General features: G+C 52.9%; 1 protein-coding gene across 6 annotated transcripts in view; it reads right to left on the bottom strand.

The window, feature by feature from the left end:
• The window catches only part of LOC133356222 (heme transporter FLVCR1-like), a 26,676-nt gene extending 12,245 nt beyond the window's left edge, over positions 1 to 14,431 (bottom strand). For 3 of the 6 annotated variants that reach the window (XM_061573600.1, XM_061573601.1, XM_061573599.1), the window contains exons 1-3: positions 12,212 to 14,430; positions 4,261 to 4,402; positions 2,212 to 2,358 (exon numbers count right to left, since the gene is read on the bottom strand). In XM_061573600.1, coding sequence (XP_061429584.1) covers positions 2,212 to 2,358; positions 4,261 to 4,402; positions 12,212 to 12,802 — 880 coding nt within the window. In that variant the 5' untranslated portion in view covers positions 12,803 to 14,430. Of the gene's footprint in view, positions 1 to 2,211; positions 2,359 to 4,260; positions 4,403 to 12,211 lie in introns of all 6 variants that reach the window. The other 3 variants (XR_009756820.1, XR_009756821.1, XM_061573598.1) reach the window with 3 other exon arrangements.

The following is a 14,431-nucleotide window of genomic DNA, read 5'->3' as shown; positions in this document are numbered from 1 at the left end:
GGGGGAGGCCCAGGACCGGTTTCCAGACAATCGCCACTGATGTTGGCCGTGAGCGGGAATCGAACTCGGGTCGCCGGGTTCGTAGCGCATCGCCAAGCTAACCACTGGAATGCCCCTCCAAATACAAAGACACGCACACACGCACACACGCGCACATGCGTGCGCGCAGATGATGATTTCAAAAAGCGTCCACTTAAGCAGCTCACCTTTGCTTACTTTGCCTTTTAAAAGCATCTCTTTATGTGAATACACAATTCCTTGCACGAGACAGTATTCCCGAAATACCCGATCTTCGTTGTTGTTCGCATTAGTCTTTGCTGTCTTCAGTCGGGTGGACCGAAGGGCGATTAACGTGACGCGCAAACGTAACACGTACAGCGGATTTGTAATCCGACGGTCTGATTCACGAGAATAGGTTTTCCCCTTTTTTCTGGCAACAAAACAGCTGTGTTAAGATCATCTTGGTTCTTTCGGTACAGTCACGTAGAAGGGAGATAATAAAATAATAAAAATAAAACATAATAAAATTATATATTTTTTTTATTATCTCCCTTCTACGTGACTTTACCGAAAGAACCAAGAAGATGAATCCCTGCAGTCACGAAAGCTTTAAATCGAAGGTGTTAAGATGTTAAAACACCAAACTGAAACCTTTTTCAAGGAATCATGTCTGCATTAACTACAATACTTGTGGTCAAAATGCAAACAAAAAACGTACTCTGATAATAAATGCATTGTCTTTTAAACTGATTGGTCCACACCAGAGAGCTTTCTTTTGAGCCTAGTCTCAAACGGTGTTAGACCAGAGGACGCCAAAAGGCGTACAGCACAAAGACAATGCACCATCAAAGTAATGAGGGCTTGGGGTAAGCAGCTACATCATGGGACCTCCTTTGCCAAAATATGAAAATAGGTTTTCCCCTTTAAAACATATTGTCATATTTTGGTACTGACAAAGGAGGTCCCCATGATGGTCTGATTCACCATTAGCTTTGCGATCACAGCAGAATAAACCTACGTGTTCCCCGCGCCGAACGACTCGTAATTAAAAACCATCACGGTGAGGTCCCTGACGCCAGGGCTAACGTAGTTACACAGCGAAGTTTCACGCTGCCCTGCCAACAGGCTGAGGCATTGCCATCAGGCCCTTGAGCCTGCATTCTCTCTTAAACATGCACTTCAATTCACGCACCACCGCCAATGCTGATAAACGCCCGGGCCTGTGACACGCAACACAACCCAGAACACTATTGCAAGCTCACCGAGACCTTGAAAACGATGAAGGGTTGGTTGAGTGCCAAGGAAAACTCTCGGATGGGTGCCCGCAATGCGCACGCAGAAAGAAAAGCTCAGCGGTAGAATTGAAAAATGTATAACGCGCACAGATCTCGTTAGACTCAGAGGCACGGGAACTACAGACGAGGGCGAAAGGCAGCCACAACCGGCGGCTAAGCAACAATTGCCCAAGCTCTGGGGCCCTATATTGGGATGTTTGGCCAACTCCATTAATGAGCGACAATCCACGTGGGAGAAAAACGGAGTACTCGTTGATTCTAACCTTAATTTTTTTTTAAAGAACTCCAATATATATTCTCTGGTAGGTATTCATAAAATATAAATTTGCAGAGTCTCAAAGGGGTGAGGTGGTGGAGTGGGGGGCAATTGAATCGGAAGCTTATAGATTAGGGGTTCAGCAACCAACATAACGAGAGGAGGCATTTTGGTTCGAATTCGGTAAAGTAAAAAAAGAAACAACTCAATATTTCAAGAGCCCCAATGCATCTTCTTGGTTCTTTCGGTAAAGTCACGTAGAAGGGAAATAATAAAATAATAATAATTAAACATAATAAAAGAATATAATAGAATAATAGAATAAGATTATTTTTAATATTTTATTATCTCCCTTCTACGTGACTTTACCGAAAGAACCAAGAAGATGAATCCCTGCAGTCACGAAAGCTTTAAATCGAAAGCCCCAATGCACTGCGGTGAATACGAGACGGCGAGTCGCGAACAACGAGCGGCCAAGAAGCAGTCGCTGAAGGAGCCGCCACGCGTCTCACCCCCCCCCCGCCCCCCCCGTTCTAGATCATCGGCGACCAGTGTGCGACAGCCATTCTGACCCATCGCAACGGGAGGCCCCCCAAAGCGCCTCTCTCGGAGGACGATCGTCAGCGTGCGGCGCGAACGATCCGTCTCGGCGGGAGGTACCGTAGGTGACGACGAGCAGGACGAAGGGACGGTCCTTGAGGAGGCGCACGATGGAGTGGTGGAAGGGGGTGCCCTCGCCCTCGCCCTCGCAGTCGCGCCGCGTCGCTTGCGAGTTGCTGGGGGGCAGCGCCGGCTCCTCGCGGAACACTGCGGGGGGGGGGGGGGGGGGCGGGAAAGTGGTAGTTCCGTACGCGAGAGTTTCCGGCGACGGTGTCGTCGTCGTTCCGTCGGCGACAAAAAAAAAACGAAACGCAAGCGAGATCGAACGGACGGAATAAGCAATTGGCCTTGTCCCGGTAAGGGGTGCCAGCTGTGGAGAGATGTTAACTACCTCGCCTGGTATGCAGGAGGTCGTGGATTCGATGTTGAGATGTTGACTACCTCGCCTGACATGCAGGAGGTCGTGGGTTCGATGTTGAGATGTTAACTACCTCGCCTGGTATGCAGGAGGTCGTGGGTTCGATGTTGAGATGTTAACTACCTCGCCTGGTTTGCAGGAGGTCGTGGATTCGATGTTGAGATGTTGACTACCTCGCCTGGTATGCAGGAGTTGAGATGTTAACTACCTCGCCTGGTATGCAGGAGGTCGTGGGTTCGATGTTGAGATGTTAACTACCTCGCCTGGTATGCAGGAGGTCGTAGGTTCGATGTTGATATGTTGACTACCTCGCCTGGTATGCAGGAGGTCGTGGGTTCGATGTTGAGATGTTAACTACCTCGCCTGGTATGCAGGAGGTCGTGGGTTCGATGTTGAGATGTTAACTACCTCGCCTGGTATGCAGGAGATCGTGGGTTCGATGTTGAGATGTTCACTACCTTGCCTGGTATGCAGGAGTTGAGATGTTAACTACCTCGCCTGGTATGCAGGAGGTCGTGGGTTCGATGTTGAGATGTTCACTACCTTGCCTGGTATGCAGGAGTTGAGATGTTAACTACCTCGCCTGGTATGCAGGAAGTCGTGGATTCGATGTTGAGATGTTAACTACCTCGCCTGGTATGCAGGAGGTCGTGGGCTCAATCTCGACCCTGACGCCTGCTGTTAAGTTAATGCGGCCTGTTGTGTATTCTAGGATTTCAAATCATGGTTGGAGAACGACTCAGCCCTTTATCCCTCCGGGGTCAATAAAACGAGTAGCATTTTGTGGAGAATTCATACAACGGGTGTCTACTACTACATCTACTACTACATCATCTACTACTACTGTACTACATCATCTACTACTACTGCCGTGTAAAGCGAGGGACACCACTTTCCCGTCACACTGTAAATCCACATCCTGACAATGTATGTTGTATGTATGTTGTATGTATGTTGCATGTATGTATGTTGAACTTCGTTTGCATCATAAGTAGCCAACCATGCTCATTATTGCTCGACTCAGCGGATTATTCACGTGGAAATGTATAGCAGCCAAATACTGTGTGATGTTGATTCTATATGTGACGGGAAAACCCGGAGGACCCGGAGAAAAATCCACGCCACCACGGGGAGAGAGACACGCAAACTCCAAATATACAGCAGCAGGCGACGGTGTCAGGATCGAACCCACGACCTTCTCTATACCAGGCGAGGTAGTTAACATCTCCTAGCCACCGTGATGATGATGAAAGAGAGAGACACGCAAACTGCAAATATACAGCAGGCGACGGTGTCAGGATAGAACCCACAACCTCCTGTATACCAGGTGAGGTAGTTAACATCTCCTAGCCACCGTGATGATGATGAAAGAGAGAGACACGCAAACTCCAAATATACAGCAGGCGACGGTGTCAGGATCGAACCCACGCCCTTCTGTAGACCAGGCGAGGTAGTTAACATCTCCTAGCCACCGTGATGATGATGAAAGAGAGAGCCACGCAAACTCCAAATAAACAGCAGCAGGCGTCAGGGTCGGGATCGAACCCACGACCTCCTGTATACCAGGCGAGGTGGTAAACGTCTCCACCGCAGTTCACGCCCAGCGTCCGCCCTGGTAAATCCCGAGGGTATATGAAGCACGATGATGAAAATGACGACGACGACGACGACAAGAGATGACGATGTCTCACCGACGAGGACGAGCAGGAAGAGCGCGGTGGAGATGGCGGCGGTGCCGTAGAAGAGGATGGAGATGCCCTTCCCCAGCGCCTCCGTGTCCCCCGTGCTGGACACCAGCAGAGGAGGCACCACGAAGCCGAGCGCCACTCCCAGCTGGGAGATGATGGGGGGGGGGGTGACATCGGTCAGAAGCGGCGTTCAATTAGTCAGCCATTCGAGCAGATTTGGTCCAGTCAGTCGACGACAGTCCCCTCCTCCTCCTCCCCCCCTCTCCTCCTCCCCCCCCCCCTCCTCCTCCTCCCCCCCCCCTCCTCCTCCTCCCCCCCCCCTCCTCCTCCTCTCCCCCTCCTCCTCCTCCCCTCCTCCTCCTCCTCCCCCCCCTCCTCCCCCCCCCCTCCTCCTTCCCCCCCTCCCCCTCCCCCCCTCCTCCTCCTCCCCCCTCCTCCTCCCCCCCCTCCTCCTCCTCCCCCCCCCTCCTCCTCCCCCCCCACCTCCTCCTACCTCCTCTTCCCTCCTCCTCCCCCCCCCTCCTCCTCTTCCCCCCTCCTCTTCCTCCTTCCCTCCTCCTCTCCCCCCCCTCCTCCTTCCCCCCTCATCCTCCCACCTCGTTCATAAGCGACCCCCCCCCCAATTAAATGTCCTTCCTGAGACACCCCTTGGACCTGAGGCCAGAGGTCACGTGAAGTGACCTGAAGCCAGAGGTCACGTGAAGTGACCTGAGGCCAGAGGTCACATGAAGTGACCTGAAGCCAGAGGTCACGTGAAGTGACCTGATGCCAGAGGTCACGTGAAGTGCCCTGAGGCCAGAGGTCACGTGAAAGGCAGCAGCCCACTTATTGTTCCCTGGCTCACCCCACCACCCCTTCATCTCATATCCTCACGATTCGTCTCTCACTCATCAACCCCCTTCATTCAATCCATTCATCATCATCATTTACCGTCATCAATTTCGCTTTTCACCGAATTCACGCGTCACAGATTCGCCCCCATTGCTTCATCCCATCGCATCTCCGCCATTACATCCACACGCTGCACCGTAGTTAATTCTTTTTAAAGCGCTCTGGATAAGGCGCTAATATAAATTCCTTCGAGGTTAAGATATCCGCCTCCCTGGGGCGCTCTCTAACACGCAAAGGACTCGCAAATCGCCGCCACGTGACAGGTTAGAAAGGGATCTTCGTACCGTGGACTCGACGCCAACAGCAACATTTGGGATACAATCGATCGGGGCTGGAAGGACAATCATCATCATCAGCAGCAGCAGCCACGATCTATCCACTGCTAGAGCAGGCCATCAAACCATCTCTCGGTGGGGGGGGGGGGGGGTGTGATCCTGCCACGCAAAACAATTCAGCCAGTACCCGCACGCCAGCCGATTCCATCGCTCCGTCTCCACGGAGTTGAATTCCCATTCGTTCCTCGGTCACTACTACCGACCACGTGGCATTGCCTCCTCCATCCACGTCTCCTGCCAGAGGCACACAGTGCTTCTCTGAGGGCTCAACGCCAGCTACAATGAGTGAAGTTCCCGCAACACAGTGGACAATGATAACATGACCTTTCACCCCCTTCCACGTGGTTAGGTGTAGCCTGTCTGTTTAGCAGAGGTGGGACAAAGTCATTGTTATGCAAGTCCAAGTCGAGTCTGAAGTCATCAAATTCATGACTCGAGTCTGACTCGAGTCCAAGTCACATGACTCGAGTCCACACCTCAGAGGTGGGACAAAGTCATTGTTATGCAAGTCCAAGTCGAGTCTGAAGTCATCAAATTCATGACTCGAGTCTGACTCGAGTCCAAGTCACATGACTCGAGTCCACACCTCTGCTGTTTAGTGCTAACCCAGGACTGCGTAAAAACGTATTTTGCAACCGAAGTAAAATCCCAACAAGGCATCGTCATAACGTTAGACGACTGGTGGTTGTTCTCTCTGTGGTTTCCCCCTGGGCAGGAAATCCTTTGGCTTCCTCTTAGCCCCAGTCAAATCGCGTGACAAAATCCGCATCAGCTGATCGTACGATCGAGCCAAAACGATCGGGCCAAACTCATAACTGTAACTAGCGCATCTTTCAATTTCGATTTAAAGCTTTCGTGACTGCGGGGATTCATCTTCTTTTTGGTTCTTTCGGTAAAGTCTTTACCGAAAGAACCAAGAAGATAGCGCATCTTTACTCAATCGGTTGTTAACAGATGTTTAGAACTTTGCTTAGCCATCATACGAGCACGGATAATGAATCTGATAATTTGCACTATTACTACTGTTCTTTATGTTACCAGGTAAGGCTCACCGAGCTGTATAGCTTATCACATACAACATACATACAACATACATTGTCAGGATGTGGATTTACAGTGTGACGGGAAAGTGGTGTCCCTCGCTTTACACGGCAGTAGTAGTAGATGATGTAGTACAGTAGTAGTAGATGATGTAGTAGTAGATGTAGTAGTAGACACCCGTTGTATGAATTCTCCACAAAATGCTACTCGTTTTATTGACCCCGGAGGGATAAAGGGCTGAGTCGTTCTCCAACCATGATTTGAAATCCTAGAATACACAACAGGCCGCATTAAATTTCGATTTAAAGCTTTCGTGATTGCAGGGATTCATCTTCTTGGTTCTTTCGGTAAAGTCACGTAGAAGGGAAGTAACAAAATAATAAAAATAAAACATAATAAAATAAAATAATTCTCACGACGTTTCGGCTACAACGCAAGCAGCTGTCTTCAGGTGAAGAATGAGACACTACCAAGCTAGGAGCTTATATATAAACGCGTGATGCTTATTCTAAATGTCGAGGGGAAAACCAGAAAGACCCGAAGAAAAATCCGCACGACTGCGGGGAGAGAGAGACACGCAAACTCCAAATATACAGCAGCAGACGTCAGAGTCGCGATCAAACCCACGACCTCCTGTGCACCAGGCGAGGTAGTTAGTCCATAACAGGTTTTTTTGGGTTAGATCGCGTAAATATTTAAATGTGTCGTTAAACCCGCCACCACCCGACACAGCCAACTTGTAAGGGTTGTCACGTAAACAGAACGTGGCCAATTCGTCACTAGTACAGCACACCGGCGTGTTGGAGAGCCAAGCCATAACATTTACAATCTGAGTACGACGTTTCGCCAGTAATTACAACTAGCTTCATCAGGCGACAGCCAGATTTGTGGAGAAGTCCTCCTGTTTCGTTCATTATGTAGGGATGTATATGGAGTCGCGGTAGTGTAGTGCCAGTATCGAGAAAAGAGTGGACTGCGTGTCTTAAGTCTCTCTCTCTGACGCCAGAGTGAGTATGGTATGGAAATTCTAGATTTGAAGCTTTTGTGACTGCAAGGATTGATACTCTTAGTTTTTTCGGTAAAGTCACGTAGGTAAAAAATGAAATTAAAATTAATAAAAATAAAATAATAAAAATCACGACGTTTCGGAGGCAACACAAGTCTCCGTCATCAGGTGGGACCGACACAGCCATATTTGCTGTATCACTTGATACAGCAAAATAAAATAATAAAAATCACGACGTTTCGGAGGCAACACAAGTCACTTGATACAGCAAATCTGGCTGTGACGGTCCCACCTGATGACGGAGACTTGTGTTGCCTCCGAAACGTCGTGATTTTTATTATTTTATTTTTATTAATTTTTTTTTCATTTTTTACCTACGTGACTTTACCGAAAAACTAAGAATATGGCATGGAAAGTCTCTCTAGGGGGCATAGCCCTGGTGACGGTGGGAGAGAGCTCGGGCGATGACGTGGTCCTCTGAGTGAACCCCAGAGGGCACGTGACCACGCGTGTTTTTTCTGCAATATTTTGCTGTCTTTTCTTGGATTTTCTGTTTGCACTTAGTCACATATTCACTTTAAGATGTTTTTTGTTCATTTTTTTGTTTGTTGCGGTTGCACCCGATTCAAGAGCCGAATGGCTCACAAGGCTAGACAGTACCTAATAAATGAACTTGAACTTGAGGTGGCAAGGGGGGTCCAGAAGGGGTGAGAGGGACACGTGATGTAGGGGTCAGAGTCTTCGAGAAGGATCTGAAAGGGGGCGTGGAAGGGCGCGTGGCCTGACCCAAAGAAGATGAATTACTTAAGTCGACAATGGCAACGGAGTTTCTATCCTTGAGGTCTTTTGGTAAAGTGTTTCCTTTGAGCCATCTACGTGACTTTATCGAAAGACCCAAATAATATAAACTCAGTCGTCATTGTCGAGTCTTTGTGTCAATCACAACGCGTGCACGTGGGTTGTTTGACCATAGTTCACCGGGCAGGTCAGTGGGGGTCGGTGATTTCGGCCTCAAATCAGTACCTGGTGCGGTGTGTAAACATCGCCACTGGGGAGATAAAGGTGGCTGGGCGTGGTGCTGGCCACCCACCCCCTCGTGTGCCGTGCCGGCCTTCATAGGTGCTCGCTAACAGCACTTGCCCCTACCGTATGTTAAGGCTATACGGGGGATTAGCTGTTGTGGTTATCCACGGTGTGGTGGTTGTACACGTATGTTGAACTTCTTTCGCACCGTACGTAGCCAACCGTGCTAATCGGAGGTATCTCACCTCGGTCATCTCAACCATAAATGAGTAACCTCGGTGCGACGTGTAACCATCGGCACTGGGGAGACAAAGGTGGCCGGGCGAGGTGCCGCTGTAGCCACCCCCCCCACCCGCTCCTGCACTGCCCTTCATGGGCGAATCCGCTGCTCGCTAACGGCACTTGCCCCGGCAGTCTGTTGAGCCTGTACGAGGGGTGGGGAATCTTTGTCTTTGTCAGTTCCACGACGGGTTACTACCACCACCGTCCCATCCCGCGATTCGCACGGTTGGCTACGTACGGTGTGAAAGAAGTGCCACACACATAGGGCACCGTACACGCAAGTGTAGGTTGTCTGCGTGTTGTTGTTTTTTTATTCCCAAAGGACGTTTTTTTTGCGAATGGGGATGCCAGGGAACGGACGTCGCTTTTAACAAAGTCCCCGCGTGAAACGGAACTTTAAAAAAGGCTCACTCCCCACGACATAGACATCGTTGTAGAGATCCCTAACACGGATTTTTTTCCATAATTTTTTTTCTTTTTGGTGGGGGAACAATAACATGTGTCGTTAAACCCGCCGCCACCCGACACGGCCAAACCCGGTAAGGTTTGTCGCGTAAACCAAACGCGACCGATATTATTTTAGAGACTGCAAATGACACGTGTGTTGGATTAAGTCATTATCTGTACGGCCACGTTAGGGGGGATTGCCCCCCCCCCGCTCCGCGTTAACGATCAACTTGTAGGTTCGCCGAGTAAACTCTTCAGCAAACTTTGTTGAACGAGGGGGAGGGGGGCAGATACCGTCAATGCGAACAAACTTTGTGGTTTGAAAGTTGATTAGTTTAATCGGGTGAGAGAGATAATATAGAACACTCAAGAGATGGATGGGGGGTGGGGTGGTGAGTGGTGGGGTGGTGGTGAGTGGGGGAGTGGTGGTGAGTGGGGGAGTGGTGGTGGGTGGGGGAGTGGTGGTGAGTGGGGGAGTGGTGGTGGGTGGGGGAGTGGTGGTGAGTGGGGGAGTGGTGGTGAGTGGGGGGAGTGGTGGTGGGTGGGGGAGTGGTGGTGGGTGGGGGAGTGGTGGTGAGTGGGGGAGTGGTGGTGAGTGGGGGAGTGGTGGTGAGTGGGGGAGTGGTGGTGAGTGGGGGGAGTGGTGGTGGGTGGGGGAGTGGTGGTGGGTGGGGGGAGTGGTGGTGAGTGGTGGTGAGTGGGGGGGGGTGGTGGTGAGTGGTGGGTGGTGGTGAGTGGTGGTGAGTGGTGGTGAGTGGGGGGAGTGGTGGTGAGTGGTGGTGAGTGGGGGGGGTGGTGGTGAGTGGGGGGGGTGGTGGTGAGTGGGGGGGTGGTGGTGAGTGAAGTGATGGTGAGTGGGGGGAGTGGTGGTGAGTGGGGGAGTGGTGGTGAGTGGGGGGGGGGGTGGTGAGTGGGGGGGGTGGTGGTGAGTGAAGTGATGGTGAGTGGGGGGAGTGGTGGTGAGTGGGGGGGGGGGGTGGTGGTGAGTGGGGGAGTGGTGGTGAGTGGGGGGGGGTGGTGGTGAGTGGTGATGAGTGGGGGGGGTGGTGGTGAGTGGGGAAGTGGTGGTGAGTGGGGGGACGGTGGTGAGTGGGGGGACGGTGGTGAGTGGGGGGGGTGGTGGTGAGTGGGGGAGTGGTGGTGAGTGGGGGGAGTGGTGGTGAGTGGGGGGAGTGGTGGTGAGTGGGGGGAGTGGTGGTGAGTGGGGGAGTGGTGGTGGGGGGGGGTACGGTGGTGAGTGGGGGGAGTGGTGGTGAGTGGGGGGGGTGGTGGTGAGTGGGGGAGTGGTGGTGAGTGGGGGTACGGTGGTGAGTGGGGGGAGTGGTGGTGAGTGGGGGGAGTGGTGGTGAGTGGGGGGAGTGGTGGTGAGTGGGGGGAGTGGTGGTGAGTGGGGGGAGTGGTGGTGAGTGATGGTGAGTGGTGGTGAGTGGGGGAGTGGTGGTGAGTGGGGGGAGTGGTGGTGAGTGGGGGAGTGGTGGTGAGTGGTGGTGAGTGGTGGTGAGTGGGGGAGTGGTGGTGAGTGGGGAGAATGGTGGTGAGTGGGGGGAGTGGTGGTGAGTGGTGGTGAGTGGTGGTGAGTGGAGGGAGTGGTGGTGAGTGGGGGGAATGGTGGTGAGTGGGGGGAGTGGTGGTGAGTGATGGTGAGTGGTGGTGAGTGGGGGAGTGGTGGTGAGTGGGGGAGTGGTGGTGAGTGGTGGTGAGTGGGGGTGAGTGGGGGAGTGGTGGTGAGTGGGGGAGTGGTGGTGAGTGGGGGAGTGGTGGTGAGCGGTGGTGAGTGGGGGTGAGTGGGGGAGTGGTGGTGAGTGGGGGAGTGGTGGTGAGTGGGGGAATGGTGGTGAGTGGGGTGAGTGGTGGTGAGTGGGGGTGAGTGGGGGAGTGGTGGTGAGTGGGGGAGTGGTGGTGAGTGGGGGAGTGGTGGTGAGTGGTGGTGAGTAGTGGTGAGTGGGGGAATGGTGGTGAGTGATGGTGAGTGGGGTGAGTGGTGGTGAGTGGGGGTGAGTGGGGGAGCGGTAGTGAGTGGGGGAGTGGTGGTGAGTGGGGGAGTGGTGGTGAGTGGGTGAGTGGGGAAGTGGTGGTGAGTGGGGGGAGTGGTGGTGGAGCGTTTCACGCGCTGCGCTACAAACCCGGCGACCCGAGTTCGATCCCAGCCCACGGCCAACACCGGTGACAATTATCTCTGAACCGGTGACGATAATCTCTGAACCGGTTCCTGGGTCTCCACCTACGTTGACTCTGGTGCGGTGGGCAGTGAACATTACCACTGGGGGAGACAAAGGCGGCCGGGCGTCGTGTTGGCCACCCATCACCTCGTGTGCCGTGCCGGCCTTCATAAGGTGCTCGCTAACAGCACTTGCCCCGACATTCTATTAAGGCTATGCGGGGGATCTTTGTCTTTGGGTTATAAGTCCAACTTGCAAGAGTTGACCCGAGTCGCCCAAATCACAAAAGGCAAAACGTTAAAACGATTAACTTAATGAGTAACCAGGTGATTAATCTCGTCCTCGCTCTCGCCACGCCGAGTTAATAGAGCAAACCTTGCACCAACATTTAGACTGTATCCACTGCTGGATGAATGGTTGCCTCCGCAATAAACATGCCACTGTCGGCGCATGGTTGGCCCAACGTTAGCCCAACGTTCACACGTGGGTGGGTGGGTGTGTAAGTGAATGAGTGTGTGGCTGAGTGGGTGAGCAACTGGGTGCGGGTTCCGACTGGACGAGTGACTCGATGGATGACTGGGTGGGTGAATTTCTGAGTGAGTGGCCGAGTGGGTGACTGACTGCGCGAGTGACTGGATGGATGACTGGGTGGGTGAATTTCTGAGTGAGTGGCCGAGTGGGTGACTGACTGCGCGAGTGACTGGATGAATGGATGACTGACTGACTGACTGCGCGAGTGGGTACCCGCTGCCAGGACGTATGCGCCTCACCTGGTTGCCGAAGACACCGATGGAACAGGCGGTGGAGACCTCCTTGGGGCCAAACCACACGGAGGCGAGTCGTGACGGCATGCCCAGGATGAACACCTGTGCCACCCCGCAGATGGACTGGGCCAACATGGTGATGCCAAACCCCAGGTGGTCGGGCCTCACGCTGGCCAGCTTCAGCCACGAGCCGCACGCGTTGAGCGCCGATCCGACGATGGCGATGACCCGCAGACCCTTGCTGTCGAGTAGCCACGTGACGGGGAAAATGAGCGGAATGTACACCACCATGTAGACCATGGACAGCCAGTCGATGGAGCCCGTGGAGACGTCGTAGTAGCTGGAGAAGATGTGATTGAGGGTTCCGTACTCGATCCACTGGAAGGCGTTGGCCAGCGAGTAGCTGCTGAAGAGCAGGACCAGGACCCATCGGCGTGGCGAGAGTCCCGTCTCTGGCTGGACATCCGTGGGCCCGGCCGGGGTGATCTCGTCCGCGACCGGTCCGGGCAAGTGAGTGTCTCTCTCCGATGTCTCGTGGCTGCTGGCATCGTCGGTGAACTCTTTGCCCACCTCGCGAGTGGCCTCGTTCGTGGTCATTGCCAAGAATCTCTACGCCACCTTTGGGAGGTGTCTTCTTAAATGTTCTTAAACGTTCCGGCGAAAAGGCAATAATTACGCAAATAAAAAAATGTGTGATTTGTAACCTGCGAGATTTCTGTTCCTGCCAGTCACGAGAATGTCCACATGGCCTGGCTACAACTTGACCGCTGCGTGTGTGTGTGTGTATATATATATGGTTAAATACTTGGCAGGTTTAATAGTACAACTATAAATGTTTAATTATTTACGAGATGTACATTTTTTTCCCAATAAAACACGGACTGATAAGAAAGTCTTACGAGTTGCAGGGAGCACTTGCGCAAGAAACGTTACTTAACACGCGCGCACGACTGCTGCTTCAGGCGACTTACGCATGGCTTACATGACGTCAAAGACAAACATTCACACCTACCGGCCTTTAAATAACGTTTTGGGACACGTTCCGTTAACGAGCAGCGCCTATGGAAGGTCGGGCACGGTGCGTCAAAGGGGCAATTGGCCACAGCATCACGCCCGGCCGCCTTTGTCTCCCTAGTGGCGATGTTTACACACCGCACCAGGTACTCATTGGAGACAGAGTCGCCATAGGGGAGGGCCCAGGAACGGTTTTAGATGATCGCTGTCGCTGGCTGTGAGAGGGAACGCAACTCGAGTCGCCGGGTTCGTAGCGCAGCGCGCTAACCGCTGCGCCACCGCTCCACGCGGGCAAGCGAGAGACAGAGACGCCCCTATCAATTAACAATGCCGACTAAGCATCAAGTACAGTCCGACACGCACATGGGTTCTTAAAAATGTTAAATAACCACTGCAGTATATACACACACACAACACACACAAACGCGACTTTTCATTAGATCATCACACAAAAAAGTGCCCCCCCCCCCCGTATAGCCTTCACAGACTGTAGGGGCAAGTGCTGTTAGCGAGCACCTATGAAGGCCGGCACGGCACACGAGGGGGTGGATGGCCAGCGCCACGCCCGACCGCCTTTGTCTCCCCAACAGCTAACCTCTACACCACCGCTCCCCGCAAACCATCGCACACGCGCGCGCTCCACACACGACTGCGAACGACCTCAAACCGAAGACACAAACAGGGTCCAAGACTGATCTGGTTAAATATCTACTCGGGGTGGGGGGGGGGGGGGCAATTTCCAACGTTGTCTTCTTCGCTCGCGTAACGTTTACCGCATTAACGAAGGGGGGGGGGGCACATCAAAGTACGCATCGAGTGGACGGAGCAGTTCCACCGTTCGGCTCCGTTTTCGTTTTAAAGGGACCCCTCTAACGCTTCCGCATCTTAACCCGAGTAAGGAACGCAGTGCATACCACCCCACACACACACTACATACACACCACATACACACCCCACACACACCACGCCACATACACACTACACACACACTCCACACACACACCACGCCACATACACACTACACACACACCGCCACATACACACTACACACACACCACGCCACATACACACTACACACTCCACACACACCACGCCACACACACACACTCCACACACACCACGCCACATACACACTACACATACACACCAACCACACACACACACCACGTCACATACAAACCACATGCACACCACATACACACACGCCATACA

Source organism: Lethenteron reissneri, chromosome 53 (genome assembly GCF_015708825.2).
Source record: "Lethenteron reissneri isolate LAM-NWPU_2019-01 chromosome 53, ASM1570882v1, whole genome shotgun sequence".
NCBI classification, from domain to species: Eukaryota; Metazoa; Chordata; class Hyperoartia; order Petromyzontiformes; family Petromyzontidae; genus Lethenteron; species Lethenteron reissneri.
This window is presented reverse-complemented; position numbering and strand designations above follow the sequence as displayed.